The sequence below is a fragment of the Pleurodeles waltl genome, chromosome 4_2 (genome assembly GCF_031143425.1).
Source record: "Pleurodeles waltl isolate 20211129_DDA chromosome 4_2, aPleWal1.hap1.20221129, whole genome shotgun sequence".
Taxonomy (NCBI): Eukaryota; Metazoa; Chordata; class Amphibia; order Caudata; family Salamandridae; genus Pleurodeles; species Pleurodeles waltl.
Window position 1 is genome coordinate 265,464,438 of NC_090443.1, and position 20,752 is coordinate 265,485,189.

General features: G+C 45.6%; 1 protein-coding gene across 1 annotated transcript in view; it reads left to right on the forward strand.

The window, feature by feature from the left end:
• UHMK1 (U2AF homology motif kinase 1) overlaps positions 1-20,752 on the forward strand; it is a 155,900-nt gene that overhangs the window by 123,549 nt on the left and 11,599 nt on the right. Inside the window, exon 7 of the mRNA XM_069231097.1 lies at positions 4,109-4,197. Within this exon, the coding sequence (XP_069087198.1) occupies positions 4,109-4,197 (89 nt within the window). The remainder of the gene's footprint in view (positions 1-4,108; positions 4,198-20,752) is intronic.

Here is a 20,752-nt window from a genome sequence, read left to right on the forward strand (position 1 = left end):
CGTATTGGCTAGATGTGACCGAGCCTTTTGGTAGATCATCTGTAAATGCAGTCAGTGATTCCCGTAAGACATGAGACAGGATTTAATGGAAATTGTACAAGAAGGCCATACTGTTTCAAACCAGTCGATTAGCGCAGCCATAGATGAGGCAGATTTGGCATTTAATTAAGTCTGGAACTTAATATCTCTGAACGTTATCATGGCTCAGACTAACTATCTTCAAACAGGCTCTCCGTCACAAAATGATGAATCTCCCTTTCACTGGTGCTGTTCTTTTTGGTCCACATACTGATGACATGTAAAGAATGAAAACAGAAGCAGAAATCCCTCTGATTCATGTTATACAAGGAACACTACCAATTCACAGTGCTGCTCTTCGGCATTAAATCTGCACCAAGAGTCTTTACCAAAGTTTTCACTGCAGTAGCATCACACTTAAGAAGGCAATGGATCAATGTTTACCCATACTTGGTTGTCTGGCTAATAAAGGCATAATCAAGGAGCAATTGCAATAGAAACGTACAAACAGTCATGCACACATTACAGCTCCTGGGGTTTACGATAAACCAAAAGAAGCCATCACCTCAGCCAGAACAGGTAAAGGTGTTCCTACAGGCCTCATTGGATTCCAGGATGGCAAGGACGTACCCAGTCTAGAAGCCATCAAGAAACAAACTTGCATGTAACGGGGGGGTCAGTCTTTGACAGTGAGTGCTGTCATGAAGCTCATGGGCATGATGGCATTATGAATACCACTAATCCCTCATGCAAGAGTACACATGCAGCCCATCCAAGAATAGATCTGCCCCAAATGGTCACAAGCCACAAGGAGCTAGAAAGATCTAGTGATTGTCACAACTAAAGTACAAAGGGAGATGCAATGGTGGAACACAACAGACATGAGCATAAAGGGTCCTTTCAAGACACCAGCTCCAACCGTGATCATAACTACGGATGCATCACACAAGGGCTGGAGAGCTCACACTGGCCCTCTGAAGGTATCGGATCTACGTAACGGCTCAGATACAGTGAAACACATCAACTTCCTAGAGCTGAAAACAGTCTTCCTAGCCCAAAAAGCCTTCCAAGCACAGTCGACAATTCTGATACAGACGGACAATACAACCACCATGTTCTATCTAAAAAAACAAGTGGTAACCAAATCCATCACCCTGTCAAATCTAGCCCAAGACATCTGTCACTGGGCAATACAGCACCAAATTACTCTTGAAGCAATTCACCTACCAGGAGAACTCCACACAGAGGCAGACAAACTAAGCAGAAAAGAGAACAGCTCACACAAGTCGGAACTAAAGCAAGAAGTCATCCAAAGGATTTTCAACGCCTGGAGCACATTAAGCATAGCCTTGTTCATCATAGCAACAAAACAAAATGCCAACACTTAGCCTCCAGGTTTTCACACCCCTGGTCAAAGAGGAATGCCCGGTCAATAAATTGGTCAGGGAAATTTGCATACGGCTTTCCTCCAAGTCCTCTAATCCATAGGGTGATGGAAAAGGCCAGACACTCAAGGAGCATAATCATTCTCTTAGACCCACAATGGGCAAGGCAGACCTGGTACTCTGATCTACTGGAGATGTCCAGGGACAAAATTACCTCACTGAAACTAGTGAAGGACCTACTGACAGTACAACACGGGGAAGTATTTCACCCAGAACCAGCAATACTCAACCTAGCAGATTGGCTCCTGAATACTTAGAATTAGGAGACATACAACGTACAAGGGCAATGAAAATCCAGAGGGAAGCAGGGAAACCAAGCACACTAAATTGCTGCACACTTAAATGGAAGAGATACATCCATTGGTGCACAGACAGCAATAAGAAGGGCTCGAGGACACAGCATAACACAGTACTAATATACCTCACCCATCTGCTAGACAGTGGCCTCACCTACGCCTCAATAATGGTACATCTGGCAGCAATAGTGGCATACACTAGGGGCACATCAGGATCCACCCTCTTTACATCCACAATAGTGAAGAGATTCCTAGAAGGATCAAAGTGAGTTGCACCATCAAGATCGGCACCAACACTGCGGTTGGTGAAACCAAAACACAGTGTTAATGCAATTGATGGCAGAACCATTTGAATCAATGCACAAATCAGATCTAAAGTCACTCTCCCTAAAGCCAGCCTTCCTAGTAGCAATCACATCACTTTCTTCCTGTGCCCCTTTGGGAAGGGGGGCACATACCTGTGCCGTGAGGCAGCAGAATAAAAGGGAGGAGCCTTTGAGGATCACCGCCAAGTGTTGATCTTCCTGCAGGGGGCAGTGTGAAGCACCTCCACCTAGAGCAGGCTTTGTCCACGACCCCTGAGAGCACAAAGGCCCTCACCCCCTGGGGTCAGAATCTTCTCTGGTGATGGCAGGCTGGCATATACCTGTCAGCCACACCCTAGAAAGTTGAATAAACGTCAGGGGCATCTCTAAGATGCCCTCTGTGTGCATTTTACAATAAATGGAATGCTGGCATCAATGTGGGTTTATTGAGCTCAGAAGTTTGATACCAAACTTCCCAGCATTCTGTGAAGCCATCATTGAGCTGTGGAGTTCGTAATGACAAACTCCCAGCCCACGTACTCAGTAAGGCGACACTGCACTTATAGGGGTCTAAAAATGGACTTAGACACTGCAGGGGCATATTGCCAATTTAACTGTGCCCCCACCTATGGTATGCTGCACCCTGCTTTAGGGCTATAAGGCATGCTGGAGGGGTGATTTATCTATGCCACAGGCAGGGGTTTGTGGCCATGGCACCAGAGAGGGAGAGGTAGACAGTGTGCATGTGTTTGGTGATGGGTCCTGTACATGCTGTAGCCCTTAGACCCTCCCTGGCCACAGGGCCCTTGATACCACTGGTACCTTTTACAAGGACTTATCTGTGTGCCAATTGTGGAGACAGTTTTAGGGAAAGAACACAGATGCTGGGGTCTGGTTAGCAGGATCCCAGCACCCACTTAGTCAATTTGGCATCAAATATCAGCCACAAAGTGTGTGCGGGGGTTGGGGGGGGGGGAGGTTCCGCAACAAGGGGCCAGTTTCCTACAGTTGATACATTAACAAATTACTTCAAAGTGAGCTATCATCCAGTGCTCAGTCTGTTTTGTGATAGAGTTCAATTTGACCAGTGTTATAGCGTTTTTATGTTTGTACCAAAGTTCATATGTTGGGGAAAGTGTGGTGTCTGAGGGAACTGAGTGTGGTTGTGGTGTTTTGTACCAAGATTTGGATTCTTTGTCTCAGCAGTTTCCATGGTGGCTTGGGTGTGGCTGTCTGAATAGGTCAAGTGCTTGGTTTAAATGCAAAGTAGGGTCCTAGCTTTTAAGTGCGGTTGAGGTTGTCTCCTAATTTGGTAAGCTCACCCTCAAGGGGTTTGTTGTCAAAATGTTGATATTGTGTTATTTTAGTTTTTGGCTGAAGTTGCCATTCATATATGTATGGGAATCATAATTTTCGAATTTTACTTTCTGCTTTCCCAATTTGAGGACTTGTATCTAGATTTCTTTTTCCGTTTCAGTTCAGTACCCTACACAAAGCCTCAGAATTCTTTGAAAAGAAGACTGCGTTTATGAAGAAATCGAAATGTATTCTAGTAGCTTCTTTAATTATGCAGCCTAAAGGCCCCTTTAACCTATACAAATCACCCAAAAAGCATAATGTACCCCAAGAAAATCTATTAAAGGGTATAACAGTCTGCCATGGGAGTTTCCCATTCTTTAATTTTAGAAGTTTTAGAACTCCCCTAATATCATTTGATGTTCAGTCTTGCATTTATGCTGTCACAGTGCCTGATCAGTATTTCTCTTTCCTTCCTCGTTTCACAGTCCTGTTGTATTGCTGCCTTTACTTGGATTGGAAAAAAAGAATTACTCGATTATTTTTTAATTATGAATACTGCCGTTTCACTTTTCTTTCCTTCTTTTTCATACTTGCAATAAATGTGGCATATTTTATTGACCTATTTTGATCTCATGGGCATGTTATACGCAGTACCTGGTACTGCTTACATAGATGCTTGTTTTTGGTCAGGCATAATCCTGTTTTGGGACCTGTTCCTTACTGAGCAGTATTCATTGTCTCATAGATGTGGTTGAAGACATGAGGGAAGAATGTCAGAAATATGGATCAGTGGTTTCTCTGTTTGTTCCAAAGGAGCATCCCGGCAAAGGCCAAGTGAGTATTTTTTGTTTCTCCAAACACATTTTGATTTCCTAGGCTTATTTTTGCCAAATGTAAGTGAAAAGTAAAAAAAAAAAAGTTAATTGGATACCTATTCATAGTGAACTTGTGAAAAGGTGTGCATTACACAGTAGTCCTACTGAAGTAGTAAACTGTTCTCACCGTTCAACTCCAGCAGGAAAATATAATTATTTCTTATTTGTGTTCCATGTATGTCATTTTAATTAAGGTTGAGATTCATGGGACTGTAGTCCACAGGCCTATTTTTTTTTTTTTTTTGCTCTGCTCTGCTCTGCTCTTCTTCTGTTAAATATACTTCAACCTCCAAGGAGCCACGCAAGGACGCTTCATCCTGTCCTTTCACATTCAATTTCAATTTGTATCACTGGTTAGGTGTTCTCTTTGGACGGACAGTCCTGCTAAGCGTCACTCATCAAGGATTAGAATAACACATTTAGGTTATTTGACCCTGTACAAAAACCTAATGTCACGCAATTCATTGCACTTTCTAGTATGTAATAGTTCAAAATTATCCATCGGCAGACGTTCACTTAAATAACTTATTGCTGCTGTGAGGTGATTATAATGTGCAATAGAGGATGGATGAAATAGTCATGGCTATGACTACTCTGCTCTTGATCCATGGCTGAAGGCTGAACATGCTGCCTTCAAAAGCGCAATCTTTATGCTGCATGCATGTGCCTGTTCCCTGGAAAATCAATTAAGTCAAGCCAGTGAGAACTCTTCAGTTTGAGACTGGGTCCGACAGCCAGCATGTGGTATTGGAACTGGATTCTTCCAGTCCTGGGAGTTACCCAGTGATGTTTCCAACCAGGAATACTTCACCCTCAGCCAGCCACAGCCCATTGTAGTCTGTGTGCTGTGTGGATATTCGGAGGAAGGAGTGGGGGGAACGGTGGGGGGGAGTACTTGCTGCTGTGGAGCCTGATGCACTCGAACCAAGCAGTCACCCCAAGACTGGGCCCCTGACTACAAAACAACTCACTGGAAGCACCTACTGTTCTTTGCGTTAAAGAGCTAGCTTCCACAATCTGTTGGTCAGTAAGGGTAGTGAACCTATAACTGAAATAAGATGCACTGCTCCAAAAGAAAGGATTCCATTTCACCAATTAGGGTAGGGTGGTCTTTTCAGTCACCATATGCATTAGTCTTACAGGAACAGTAGCCCTCACTCACCATTGGGTGACATGCTTCATCATCGGGCGATGCTCCTCGCCAGGCCGGCACTGCAATGCCTGACTGGCCCTACTAGAGGGCTCTTTGCCAGAGATCTTTTTAAGAAAGAATGCTAGTAGTGAGTGGATGTGAGAGGGGCTGGAAAAGCTGCTAAAGGTGCCAAAGAAAACTATCTTAATACAACCTGGCACCACTGAATGTATGCCTACCACTCTAATTAGAGATTTAGATATTATGGAACTGTGTGCGAGTATTCCTTACACCTACAGAACTGCTAATCATGGTCAACATGTTTCTCGCTTAATACAGTCACACAGATCAGGTGGCGATTCTTCAGTGTCTGTTTGTTGTGTCTAACCCTTACTAAGAGAGTAAAAAAAAACTCTACTTCTATTGCCTATGTTAGAAATAACTGAAATCTTATATTGAAATCATAAACCTCTGAATGTGGAGACCCTTCCTGTGCCCCTTGGGGATTGCATGGATGCTGGGCGCTCTTCTACCAAGACAATTTAACAGAAGAGCGCAATGTCATTCTGACCTACCTTGTCATCCAAGCTCCCTGGAATTGACTGGGTAGGTCAAACTGGCGATGCGATTTCCCCAATGGTGTTTTATCTGCTGAACCTCTTCATGCATGCAGGAAAGCTGACCTCCAAGCTGTTCTTGTAGGCTCACAGTGTTTCTATGTAAGTGTTTAAAAATATCTTCTGTAATTCAGAAATATATTTTGAAAATATGAATTGAAGACTGCAGTCCTTCCTTTAAAAGAAAAAAAAAATACCAGGCTTATAATTTGTTCCTTGTAAAAAGAATTGCAACATTTTAGTTGTCAAATCTAAATTTTCCACCATGCATGTTTCCCTTAATCTTGGTTTACTAAAAAAAGAACATAGATCACCATCGCTACAGTCATTGTCCAGGACACTCTGTCCCAGGGGACTTAGTGGCAGGAGCCGCTTCCAGGAAGTTGCCACGCCATTGGGCGTATAAAGTCCAGCTGCACTCCCGCTGTGCGGGATCACCATATCTACAGTCCTTGTTCTAGACTCTCTGTCCCAGGGGGCTTAGCGGCAGGAGCTGCTCCCAGGAAGTTGTTGCGCCATTGGGCATATAAAGTCCATCTCCACTCCCGCTGCACAGGATCACCATCGCTACAGTCATTGTCCTTGACTCTGTCCCATAGGGCTTAGTGGCAGGAGCCGCACCCAGGAAGTTGCTGTGCAATTGAGAGATAATGTCCAGCTACACTCCTGCTGCGCGAGATCACCATCACCACAGTCATTGTCCAGAACACTCTGTCCCAAGGGGCTTAGCGGCAGGAGCATCTCCCAGGATGTTGCTGCGCCATTGGATGTATCCACCTGCATTACTGCTGCGAGGGACGTGCTGGGGCCAAGGGCAGGCCTGTCCGTGCCCATCAGAGCCTGGAGGCGGCTGAGCCTGGAATCTCCCCCCTCACCCCTCCATAGTCCTTTTTTGTTTGTTTGTAGGTGAAGGACCTACTTGATCTAATTTGTATTTTTCTGATTTGATGGCTAAATGAAAGGCGACTGAAGGAGGTCCGGGTGAAGAAGTGTAGGAAAAACCTTTAAAACAAATCAGGCGACAATGATATACATGATCACATTGACAATCTCTTGGTGGACTGTGAAGAAATACTTGTGCCATCGTCTGCTACTGCACTTCCCAAGGGTCCTATCCAGTGCCTAGCATCCCATGTGGTGCCATACAAACAGGAAAGCATATCTAACCTGTTTAGTAAAGCTAGGGACGGGGCGTGAAGTAAAACCAACGTAATATCTCAAAACTCTTTAGACCCATCCATAGTCCCAACCCCCCAAATGACTTGCTGCTAATGCCCCCCGTTTCCCCCATTTCTTACAACAATCGCTTTCTACCACTTTCACGCCCACCTGAAGTTTCTACATCCTAGCATCCTGTAGTTGCTTCTACCCAAGATGGGATAGGCTGCCCACTTAATCACCAGGTTCACCAATCTCCTGTACCTGACGATCTATCTGGCTGCATTTATGCACTTAGGTAAGAAATAGCAGCCCTCAAGTCTGATTGGTGACCTCGGGGATACTGTGGTGCGCCTTATGGAAGAGAAGGCAAGAAAATGTTTGGAGGGCACTGCTAATTCTGCTACGCCCATCGTCCTAGCTCTTACATCTATTTATTCTTCTTCTCCCTTTCCTGCAGGTTACCCTGTTGTACACTCAGGCCCGGTACAGGAGAACACAATCCATGGGACTCCTGTTGGCGTCAGCCATAAGGGTTCCTCTGCACCCGCGGGCAAGTTAGCTGGAACTGCCTCTAGTTATCCTTAGAGTAATGACCATAGCACCCTTACCCTGCGCATCATGGGATGGCTGATACTCTTGTAGCCCACATGTAGACCGTACTACCACTCTTTCCCCCGCAAAATTCCTATGACAAATGTATCAAACTTTAATTAGCGGGGGTTTGAAGGGGAGGTCTCATTGAAAAACAAGGTCACACACTGGATCCACCACACCAGAGAATGTCTCTGTCAGAAAAGGCATTCTGAGGGCCAGACGGCACAGTGCATCGAGTTCCCCCTTTGATTGCATTGAACTCCTCTTAGCGAATGAGCAGTTAGCTGAAGATCTAGTGGCCTTGGATCAAAGACCCAACCCCCCGGGTGGATCTGCGATCTCTTTCATGTTTGATCTGCCTCTCCCTTTTCAAGTGTTACCCACCAATGGTGCTTTAGATGATGGTTCGGTTTGTTTCAAGTTAGATTGACCTCAGCTGGTGGAGGCACAGGCCTCCCCAGGTAGCTCTAACAGCCCTGAGAGATATGCCAGCTGTTGCTGTGATAAAGGCCACCTAGAAGGTATGGGTCACTTTAGTAGCAGGAAGGTTTCCATTATTTCACCCCAGGCAGTTTTATCTGCCCCAAATGATGCTCGCAGGCCATCAGCAGCCCAGTCCTACTCTCTGGCCACTTCTCTTCTTTTGCCAATTGCTCAGAATGTTCAACTTAAAGTAAACATTGTCTCCTGGAGTGTGGCGGGACTTAAATCCAAACAATTGTTGCCCCCCTGGAACACCTTTATGGACTCTTATGATATTTGCATTCTGCAGGAAACCTGGCTTCTCGAACCAGCGCATAAACCGGGCTATGCAACCTACCATCTTCCTGGTATTCCCAGTAAAGTGGGCCTTCCATCAGGGGCCTCTTAATCTGGGTGAAAATCGATCTACAGTGTTCAGTGAAATGGTTTGCTTACAGATAGCCCTGATGTCCTAAATTCTTAAAGATTGGAGCTGTCATTTACTAAGTCAACTCTTCAGTTTTCACCTAAACAAACACTCAGTGATGGAGCCTAGTGGTTTAATCAAGAACTTAATCAGGGCAGTATAGCAGAAAGATGTTTTCCTCATCAGGACCTTGCAGGAGGAAGTTTAAGCTGACACTGATCACGGCCAGGCGGGACTGGTATGAGGCGAGATGGAGGTGTATCAAGGATGCCCGCGAACGTAAAGATTCCAAATCTTTCTGGACATTGGTAAGCAATGGCCGCCATGGGGGGGGATGTAGGGGATCTGCCGCCTCTGGCAATAATATCCATCCCAGGACTGGTTCCACTACTTTAATTCCCTTTACAATGTAGAGAGCCAACCTATGACTAATCATGCTCCTTCCTTTCTTTGCAGCTGAGCATTAGCTGCTGCGATTGTCTGTTTAATTTGGGTGACATACGTAACTGTATTGACAACATAGTACGTTCTAAAGCTGCTGGCCCCGATGGCATCCCTGATGATCTTTTTCTACATGACAAAGATAATTGAGCTCTGTATATTTTACTGTTATCCAATGCAATTGCCAGGGGAGCACTGATTCCCTGAGTCATGGAGGGGCGCAGAGGTAATACCTATCTATAAGAAAGGTTGCCAGCAGGTAATTATAGGCCCATAAGCCTCATAGACACAATACAGCAGGTGTCTGTTGCACTCTACTATCAAAAACCCACAACTGGTTTACTGACAATAACATTTATCATCATTCCAGGTTAGCTTCAGGCCCGGAACGAGCACTACTGACCAGGCTTTCCGCTTCATGCTCTTTAACTGGAAAGTTGTAGTAATTGGAAAGGGTAGCCTTTATAGACCTGAAATCTGGGGTCGACCTGATCCCCCAAAGGCAAACTCTGGGAGGTGGTCAGTGACGTGGGGATGCCTTCATTGAGCTTGGACATAATTGTTCGTCTCCATAATGCCAACTTTGCGAGAGTACGATGGGGAAGGCAAGGCCCGCTTACTGATCCAGTAAGGGTAACCAGGGGTGTACATCAGGAATGCGTATTGGCTCCAACCCTTTTTTCTTTATACCTGAACCAGGTCGTTCAAGCATCTCACTTCTCAGCCCTCTGATGCTCCAGCCCTAGTTACGGATAAAATTGTAACCCTTCTATTCGCTGATGACACCTGGTTAGTTTCCAAAACTCCAAGGGGACTCCAGTTGCTATTGGATCGTTTAGAAGATTTCTGCTCCCTGAGAGGGCTAGAAATAAACACATCTAAAGCCATGTTTATGGCAATCAACCCACATAGATCCTATGGGGGGTATCCCTCTCTGGGTGTTTTGAAACTTAAACATGTCAAAATCTTTGAATATCTTGAGGTCAACCAATCGAACAAAAGGTCTTGGAAAGCCCATATTAATTCCACGTCCCTGAAGTTTAGACAACTGGTCGGGGTTCTTTTAATGGAGCACCATTTAACTACCAGCAGACCCATAGCTGCAGCCCTTCAGAATTATGAAATGAAGTCAGTTAGCGCTGCACTTTACGGGGCGGAACTTTGGGGATTTGAGAATGTAAACAATCTCTTCCGCACTGAACATGTGTTCTTGGGAAAGCTTGTGCTCTTGCCCCAAGTACTCCGCTCCTTCCCCTGCTCTTGGAAATGGCTCGCAAAACATTAGCAGCAACAGCCAAACTCCGACCATTTCTATTTTGGAGGAGAATTAATGCGGCTCCTGAATTGTCCCTCTATGCTACCGCCCTTAGAGAAGTCTGTTTGCTTGACACCTTAAAAAAGATCGAGTGGATTAATTTAGTTAAATCATCCCTAATTGCCAACGGGTTGGGAGATTTGTGGAACCGTCCCCCTTCGGGGTTTACACCTCTAAGGAAAGGGTGAAGTCCTGTTATTGGCAACGGGTAGCGCAGTCCGTATCTCTCCCTTCTGCCACAGGACTATAAATCCACCAGGCTGCTTGCTGGAGCCCTATCTCGATGGCATCTCCGAGCCAAGTGATAAGAAGCTCCTTAAGTAATTTCGATTTGGCTGTCTCCCTCTTAATACATTCACTTCTAAATGGCAGAACAGGACTTCCCTCAATTCGCAGTGCCCTAGCTGTAGCTCATTTCATGAGTCCACCGCCCATGTTTTCTTTGCATGCCCTTCATGTGGCCCATTAGAAGGTAGTTGGTCAATATTTCTCTGTGGTTGCACCTGCACTTTCCATTTTTAGTTTGCAACTTATGAATTGTATGCCAAATTGTACTGTTGCACTCATTGCGCTTTTTTTCATTTTATTGGAATAATTTTATGAAATTCACTATTTATTGATGTGTTGTGTGACTTTATGGCACTGGATGCCGAAATAAAGTATTTATCGAACATCAGACTAATCATTGGTTGTCAAAATGAGTTGTCTTTTTTTTTTTTTTGGCACTATTTTGTGACACAATTGCTTGATACTGTTTTGTCAAATTAATGAATGTCTTAGTCCAAATGAATGACATGCTAGCCAGAATGAGTTCATTCTTGTTATATCAACAGTCAATTGATAAGAGAGGTGAGAAAGAAACAAAGGAAGGAGAGGATGAAAGTGGAGGTAAAAAACAATACAGTAGAAATGGTGGAGGAGACTAAGCGGGAAGATGAGTTAGAGGAGAGAACAGATGGAGAGACAAGGATTTTACAGTTGAATGAGATGGAGAGACGCATGGACAAAATGTTGCGATTGGACCAGAGAGTGGGGGAGTCAAGATGTAAAGTGAGAAGAGTATTGTGAGGTTCCCATTTTTGTAGTAGTACTGTGTGCGCTGGACTGCAGCACCACCAACCGTGGAAGACTGAGTGCAACTCCCACCATTTGGTAGCTGTTGGCCTAACTCTTGGCTAGCTCACTTAAATGGGAACCGAAGGCGCCATGTTATGTGGTTCCCATTTTGGTAATGGAACTGCGTGTACAGATTTGCAGCACCACAGAGCGTGGCAGATTAACTCCTGGCTTACTGACAGTGCTTCCCCTAACCACCAAACCTGTCTGGGTAAAAAGTGATTACAGCAACCTCAGCATGACACTCTGGTTCCTCAGTGAAGTCCTGGTAACAGTACTAGTGCGTGCTAAGGCAAGACACAAGATGTGAAGTGAAGTGAATTTCAATGTGTTTATTGAAGCAGTCGCACTTTGGTATAAAAAGCATGTGCTGCGATAATTAGGCAAATGAAACGGAGTACTGAGAAAAAGCCTCTTTTGTCATAGTTAGCCCCCTACTTCTTGCCTGGTATTTGATGTGGTTTCTAAGTTATTAGTGCCCAGGGCCTTTGCTAATGAGGTTCCCTGGGCCAGATATTTTTCCCAAAACTGTTGTGATGCATTGGCACAATTGGCAACACTCTTAGCTGCCACTATAAGTCCCTAGTAACTGGTACTTGGGTTCCCACAGTGCATAGGGTACAAAGGCAAGGCCCCTGATGGCAGCAGCACAGATTGTGCCACCCTCAAGGGCCATGCACCCAGCACTGCAATTGCAGGCTGAGTGTCTTGGGACAATCCTAAAAAGCAAACTCTACATGGCACACAGCCTGTGTTTCCTGTCCACTGCATGAAATATATGTACGTCACCCCTGTGGCAGGCTTCTCAGCCCTAAGGAAGGATGCACTATACTGTATTTGTGGGCAGTAGGACCCTACTGTCTCCTTGCCAAACCTTGGACATAATAAGTGAACAGAGCAGCCATTTTAATACATGTGCTGGACATTGGTAAGTACTAGTTTCACAGCTACATGATGGCTACTTTGAACTCTGGGTTGTTTGGTATCAATCCAATGCTGGTACCACATTGGATTTATCATTCTAAAATGCACCCAGGGATCACCTTATAGATGCACCCTGCAAAACTTAACTACCCTGGCATGGTTGCTTGCCAGTCACAGGCAGCGTGCCACCTCCAGACAAGATAGATTCTGGGACCCTGGGGTGAGAAATCCTGCTCTTCGGATCCTGGAACAAAGCCCTTCCTGGGTGGGGAGGTGTTAACACCCACCTCCCTCAGGAAAGTGCACTGCCCTGCTAACAAGCTTCAAAGGGCTTACCGCCCTTGAAACTCGACCCCCAAGCCTGCTGCTAGCAGCAGATGGCTGCTCCTGTTGCAAACAACCACTTTTGGCGGAAGCAACGGCAAGAAAACACGGAAAGGACAGGAGGAGTGGTCAGCCCCATGTTGCACCACCCCTAAGATGTTGAATGTGAGGTGACCCCTCCATTTCATTTTCCTCCATCTGGCATGGTAGAAAATTAGCCAATCAGGTGTAGGGAGGTGACCTCTGCCCACAGGAAGTGGACACTTAGGGTGGCTACACCCACTACTGCAGATGACCCATTGGTCACTACCAGGTACTCCCCTAAATGGCCACTAAATACAGTATTTATTGGGCATCCCCAGACCAGAGAATCCGATTCTAAGGTCAAAAGAAGACCAGAGAATCCGATTCTAAGGGCAAAAGAAGACCAGCAACAAAGAAGACCCAAGGCTTGAGAACTGAAGTCCTGCGTCACGAAGAAAAAGGCACTAAACCCTGCCTGTTGCACCCAGGACTTGACAATTGCCGCTGAGTGGTTGCTTGGACAATGGAAGGACTCTACAAACCCACAGAGGACGTCCACACTTCAGAAATCACCGAAGATCTCCCTCCAAGAGTGAAGGCATCACACTCTTGCAATCAAAGACCCAGTGAAGTCCACTTCACTGACTGGCTGCTGACCAAGGAACTGGGTGCTGCAGTCAGACCAAACTCCACCCGACTGACCATGATGACAAACACTGAATGTGTGCCAAGTTTGGTGGCAGTGCGCCCTCCAGCAGCCGAACGACACCATTGCCCCAGATAGTAGTGGTCACCTAACATCTGACACCAAGAAGGACAGTCCATTCCCAGTCAAGGGTCTTAAGAAACCACCAGGATCTCCCACCAGAGTGCCCCTTTTGGCCTGCAAGCGATCCTCAAAGTGACCTACCTCCTGGTCCCAAGGGCGCCTTTGTGCACAGCTCTTGGCTCACCGATTGCCCTGCACCGAAGATCCAGCTGTTCCCCAAGGGACTCCTACCCCTTGTGACCTCGACACTCCCAGGGGACCCACCAGACTTACCTTTAAGTCCACCTGTTCAGTGCTTTTCAAAGTAGTCCCCTGAAGTTGCCTGGCACCAGCTCCAACGACTTTCTAAGCTGCTCCCGTCAAAACCGGGAGCCGCCCGTACTTCTCCAGCTGGCCCATAGTGTCCACTGTCGACCTCAACACACTTGCAAAAGGAGACATTGGTAAACGCATTGCCTGAATTTTATAAGTATTTCTCCATTGACTCCTATGGTGTGTAATTATGCACAAAAATACTATTCTGATGGATACAACTACCTGTGGATTCCTCACCTTATGAATTCTCCCAATGCGCCAGCATTGAACGGAAAATCTTCTTCCCAGCTCTCCGCGTCGACAAGGACATCACAATTGCAAGGCTCCGCATGCGACTCCATCTGACGTCACTGTGGCAATTAGAGGTCCTCGCTGGCATGCTGACGTCAGTTCCCTTTTTTTCCGTGCCTTCGACGCGAACGGTTTTCTCCTAGCTCTAGTTACTGTTTCAAAGGTGTCCTTTTTGTCTCTGGTTATAGTGTATCCTCCTAGGAAGTCAGGGTTTAAACTTTGTCGGGAGAGCAGGGGTCGCATATCGGTTATGAACCCTCACGATGACTGCCTTTGGTGCCTAAGTTCAGAGCATGACGTGGAGGAGTGTGTGTCCTGCCAAAGCATGCATCCGAAGGCACTGAAGGAGAGAGAAGCCAAACTCTTTCTGGCTAAGGTGATGAAAGGGCACAGAAGCCATCGCAGATCGTCATCGCATACTTCTTCGAAGAAGCATAAGAACTGGCGCCGACACGTCTCTCGGCGTCATTCGGCTAGAGGTCGTTCACGATCCATGTCTCCATCTAGACTGCGACGTGGGTGGTTAGTCCTATGGTGACTCCACAGCCTCAAAGCCCTCAGGCTTCTCCGGCGCCATCGGTCTTCGAGGTGGTTGCACCCCAAGAGAGTCCATGCTTTTCGCCTGGGGTGCAGGACTCTGATGCCCAGCCGGCGCAAGTGCTGCAGGAAAATCTGCGGTATTCTGCCTTCCCTGCTCCGGAAACAGATCTGGCGACATTTTTGAATGCCATGTTTAACATGTTCAGTGCTATGGCCGCTGCTGGTGCACCGGCTGGTCCCGCGGGTCCTTTGGAATTCACATTGGGCTCCCCGGCCCCTAATAAGTGGGTGCCTTTCATGCCTTTTTATCTGGCTTAGGGTGCCGGTTCCGCGCCGATAACTTAGCCTCATAGGCATCGCTGGCAACGCCTTATAGACCTGCAGCGCCGGTGATGTTGCCTCATACACAGTCGACATACACAGTCGACGCTGATGACGGAGATTCAGGTATCCACAGCGCCGATGGGATCAGCTCCGGCGCCGGATGGATCCGGTTTGGATCTTAGTGGGTCTACTCCTTCTCCTGGTCCGCGTCTATCGGTCCTGAAGCCGGTGTCATCGAAGTCTGCTAACTCTATGTCGACGCCGAGATTGGAGGTCAGGTTGAGCACTGAGGCTCTTAAAAGAACAAGAGTAGCAGAAACAGCTACTAGAAGGAGGAGAGATTGCTGAGCCCTTGGGGGAATATCAGGGCCTAGACTCAGCCAGTGGGCTGGACACTTCCCTGGAGTGGGATCTTTCATCTCCAGGGGAGTTTACAGAGGAAGTGGCCTCTTTCCATTCTGTGGTCAGGAAGACGGCACATTTCTTCGACCTTCCGTTGCCGGCTACTGAGGTTAAAGCGAATATTTTGACCGAGGTCCTGCATCCTTATTCAGCTTCAGCAGAACCCTTGCTTCCATTTAATGATGCTCTTATGGAGCCTATATTATAGATTTGGAGGAAGCCTGTGTCATCGCCAGCTGTGAACAGATCTGTTGCAAGACTGTATAGGGTGGCTCCGGTAGATCTGGGATTTTTGTCAAAGCTTCCAACTTCAGAGAGTTTAGTAGCCCAGGCCTCATGTTCGTCACGTTCTGCACCAGTCTCCTTCCCTGTTATTCCTTCGGACAGAGAGTCCAAGAGGATGGAGCAGTCAGCCAAGAAGACTTTTTCATTCTGCACTATGGCCCTGAAAGCGGCAAATGCTACTTGTGTGTTAGGGAGATATGTACACGCCATGACTGACGCGGCTAAAGCTGTAGTTCCGGACTTACTGCGGGATATGCAGGGGCAGTTTGGTGAGCTCCTGTCAGACGCTCAAGCTGCGGCTAAGCAGATTATTCAGTCTGGTCTGGATTCTACAGACTCAGTGGCCAGGGCGATGGGTACCTCAATCGCTACCAGGACGCATGCGTGGTTGAGGTCTTCTGGCTTTTCTACAGGTGTTCAGACCACTCTATTGGACTTGCCTTTCGGTGGAGAAAAGCTGTTTGAAGCCAAAGCTGACTCTGCCTTAGAGTGCGTCAAGGGCAGTAGGGCCACAGTGACGTCTTTGGTTCAGCAGGCTTCCACTACTATCCCTTTCAGGCCCTTTCAGAGGTTCAGGTGGTTTGGGCGTGGAGCCATTTATTGTGGGGGACCCCAGTCCACAGTCCAACAGCCTGCCAGCCTCCCATATAGATCATTTAGAGGGCGGAGGAGGGTTCAGACAAGAGGGGCCACCCAGCAGCACCCTGCATCATCCTTTTCCACTGGGGGACAACAAGTGAAGCAGCCCTAGCTTTCTACCCATTTTGAGTCACACTTCTCCTGTAGGGGGAAGGTTACGTATTTTTCTCCGCGAGTGGGAGTTAGCCACATCAGACTACTGGGTTCTAAATAATGTGAGGAAAGGATATGCCTTTCCTTTTCAGGAGTTTCCACCTCCCATCCCTCCCCGTCCTTCGTTTTATTCAGAAGACCATCTCCTGTTGTTGCAGCAGGAGGTTCAAATCCTGTTATTAAAAGGTGCAGTGGAGTTGGTTCCAGAGCAGGAAAGGGGTCAGGATTGTTATTTAAGATATTTCCTGATCCCCAAGAAGGATGGTCGATTGAGACCTATCCTGGATCTGAGGATTTTGAATTGGTTCCTCAAGCAGGAGAAATTCAAGATGCTGACTCTAGCGCAGGTGCTTCTGGCGTTGAACAAAGAGGATTGGACGGTGTCTGTCGACTGACAGGATGTTTACCTTCATAGCCCTATTATCAAGTCTCACAGGAAGTATCTCCGGTTTCTGGTGGGGTCGCAACACTACCAGTTTGCAGTCCTTCCGTTTGGTCTTATTTCAGCACCTCAAGTCTTCACGGAAGGTGATGGCGGTGGTTGCAGCAAGTCTGAGGAGGAAGGGAATATCGGTATTTCTTTACCTGACGATTGGTTGATCAAAGCCAAGTCTCCAGAGCCCCTGCTGCATCTCTTGCAAAGAACAACTCAGTTGTTCAGTCTGGGCTTTTTGATAAACATGCCCAAGTCTCACCTGGAGCCCTCTCAGCGCCTCCTGTTCATAGGGGTAGTACTGGATACAACATTGAATCAGGCCTATCTCTCCGCCTCAGCGGATTCAGGACATTCAAGTGTTGATTCCAATGTTTCAAAATGGAGCAGTTGTTCTAGTCCTCAAGATCCTGCGCCTGCTCGGTCTGTTAGCTTCTTGCATTCTGTTGGTCACTCATGCACGCTGGCACATGAGGGCTCTTCAGTGGTGCCTCCGCAGGCAGTGGTTTCAACACAAAGGGGATCCTGAGGAGTCGATATCGATCTCCAGAGACGCTGCAGCGGATCTACGATGGTGGGCTGTGGACGGCAACCTTTCCCAAGGAAAGCCGTTTTTACTACTTCCTCCAGTGGCCACTGTCATAAAGGATGCTTCCACTTGAGGGTGGGGAGCTCATTTGGGGACCTGGAGATCAAAGGTCTTTGAACTCCAGTGGAACAGACTTTTCATAGCAATCTGTTAGAATTGCGGGCGATACGTCTGGCTCTCAAGGCATTCCTCCCGTCTCTTCCCAGTCAATCAGTTCAAGTCTTGACTGACAATACTATTGTGATGTGGTACATCAACAAGCAGGGAGGAGTGGGGTCGTACCTTCTCTGCAGACTCTGGTCCTGGTCTCAGGACCATCTGATTTGCTTGGTAGTAAATCATCTGCCCGGAGTTCTCAACGTACATGTAGACAGTCTCAGTTGGCATTTCTCAGCCGATCACAAGTGGTGTCTTCATCCGCATCTGGTCCTTCACATCTTTCGGATGTGGGGTTTTCTGCGGTTAGACCTATTAGCCACTCGGGAGAACGCGCACTGCCCGTCGTTCTGCAGCCTCCAGTATCCGGTGCAAGGAGCTTTTGGGGATGTGTTTCAGATGTCTTGGTGCGACCAGTTGCTTTACGCGTCCCCGTTTCCACCCCCCCACACCCCCCCCCCCCAATACCCTTGGTTCCTCGTGTTCTGAGAAGATTTGCTAAGATCAGGCTCAAGTCATTGTAATAGTGTCAGACTTTGGCGTGATCATATCTCTGAACATAGTATCTCTCCTACCAAACATTCTTGCCACACACTTTGTTCTACTAAAAAACATTCTTCTCTTTATTCATGTGGAAAAATACATTTGTGTAAGAAGAGTGCTCGGTGGTGGTTAAACTGCTCAAATCCACGATGTCTATGTTTAAACTACAATTCCCAGCATCCTTCTGGAGTATACATGATTAAGGGTGAAGTTCTTTCTGGAATATTCATGATTGAGGGCGTGGTTCTGCTATAAAAACCAACCACACCCCATTCCCTGTGCTTACTATTTTGGACCTTGCCTGGGTTAGATTTGGTTTTGCGGTTCCCGTCTAGGTTTTGCCCTTTTGGACCCCCGCTGTGCAGTGAAGGGTCTCTGGAGTTCCAAGAAGCGAGTGGACGGACTCACTGTAGTAAGAGTGTTTACTTTTCAGGAACATTTCTTGTTTGAAAGATTGCACCGAAGCCGAATGTTTCATGTTTAGTAACATTGTTTTTTTTAAGACCGAATTGAAACTGAGAGTTTCATATTTAGTAACATTGTTTATTTTGGAGACGGAACTGAAGCCGAGCGTTTAACATTTGGTGGCATTACCTGCTTTAAGGAAATGAATCGAAATCGTCTGTTTAATCTGCAGTATCATTGTTTAGTTAAACTGAAATCAAAGCAGAGTGTTTGACCTTTAATAACATTGCATGTTGGAATATCCGAAGCTTTGTGTTATTTTATTTAGTTTAGATATGCCCTGGGGATTAGTTACAATTATACGTTCGTTCTTGTAAAAAATATTTTGTTTGAAAGGATTCTTTAGGTAAAACAAAGCACAGTCATTTGCAGATTTCACAAATTGTTCCAACCGAATTGAATTGTGTATTTCTTGAATGTTTGAACAGACACGTTCTAAGTATACAAAGGATAAGACACATTTACACGCGAGTTTCTGAAACGATTTCTTATTTGAATGTTTTGTTTGTTTAAAGAAAGAATCAATACACGAGCGCGTTCTATTTTTGAAAGGTTTAATATTAGAATTCACTGTGTTCTCGAGAAGAAAGATTTACAGGTGTTTTTACAGAGTTGAAAAGTTATAGTTTTAAATTCACTGTGCAACTTTGGACAAAAAGATGTTAACTAAAAGACATTGTAGATTTCACACTATTTTAATTATTAGATAAACATATTTGAAGGATACTAATATTTCTTCTCAAATAATATTTTGAGAATATATTATTGATTATTTGCATATTACTTGCCTTATAATAAATATTGGATAAGTGTTCAAATATCCTTGTAGTTGTCTTCTATCAACTTTCCTTTTTAGATTGCCTTTCATTCTGATCTTCTTTTTCCCTTTTGAGTATGTTATTTGAAGTGGTATTTGTCAACAATAAATCATAACAGAACAAAGACACAAATCCCGAGGAATCCGACTCTGACAGAATAGTAAGCCCACAAAATTTATTTTCCTCTTGGTTTGTGTTACTGTTTCAAAAATGGCCACTTTGGATACTGGTATGTAAGCTTTGAATCAATTACAAAAAGAATTGCAAGAATCAAAAAATACCACAGCAGCTCTTGTCACTAAGGTGACACAATTACAAGCCAAGGTAGATGGCACAACAACAATGCAACAAGGAGCCACTGCCCAATCACATGTTTCTCCTTCTCCCAGTAACATTTCAGTACATGTTCCCACTCAAATTCCTCTTACTGCTCCAGAAAGATTCTCAGGAGATTCCTCCAAAGTACAAATCTTCCTTACGCAAGTGGAGTTACATTTTACATGCCGTCCAGCTGCTTTTCCGGATCCACAGTCGAGAATAGCCTTCCTCATTTCATATTTCACTGGAGATGCTGCTACATGGGCAGTACCATTAGTACGTCAAGATAGTAGGCTATTATACAATTGGTGCATGTTTATACAAGAGTTTGAAAAAGTTTTTGATCATCGATCTATTACCTTATCAGCGGATAAAGAACTTTTAGAGCTACGACAAGGAAATAAAGATCTTATCACCTATCTTTCTCACTTTATTCGTCTGGTTATGGAAACATCTTGGCCTGAAGAGAAAAGAGCCGCACTTTTCTATCAGGGACTTAAAGACGAATTAAAAGATATTCTGGCACAAATTGATCCTCAACCTAAAACTTGCAATGATTTGATAGATCTCACTTTAAGATTAGATCATAGACTTACAGAAAGAAGAGGAGACAGAAAACGTCCTGAACGAAGTTTCTGGCGTTCTACACAAAATAGAAATATATCTACATCCACTTCATCATCAGATAATACTGGCGAACCCATGGAAATAGGAACAATTCGTCAACCCCTAACTAAGGAAGAAAAATAACTTTGTCGCCGTAAGGGACAATGTCTTTATTGTGGTAAAAAAGGACACTTTGTGAGAGATTGTCTGTCAAAAACAAAAAATAAATCGGATTTAAATTTTAATTCAAAGAAACAAATAGCTATGCTTGAAAATTCAGAGGAAAACTAGTAGGCCCAAGAATCAAGGAAGGGGATCTCTTGGGTACAAA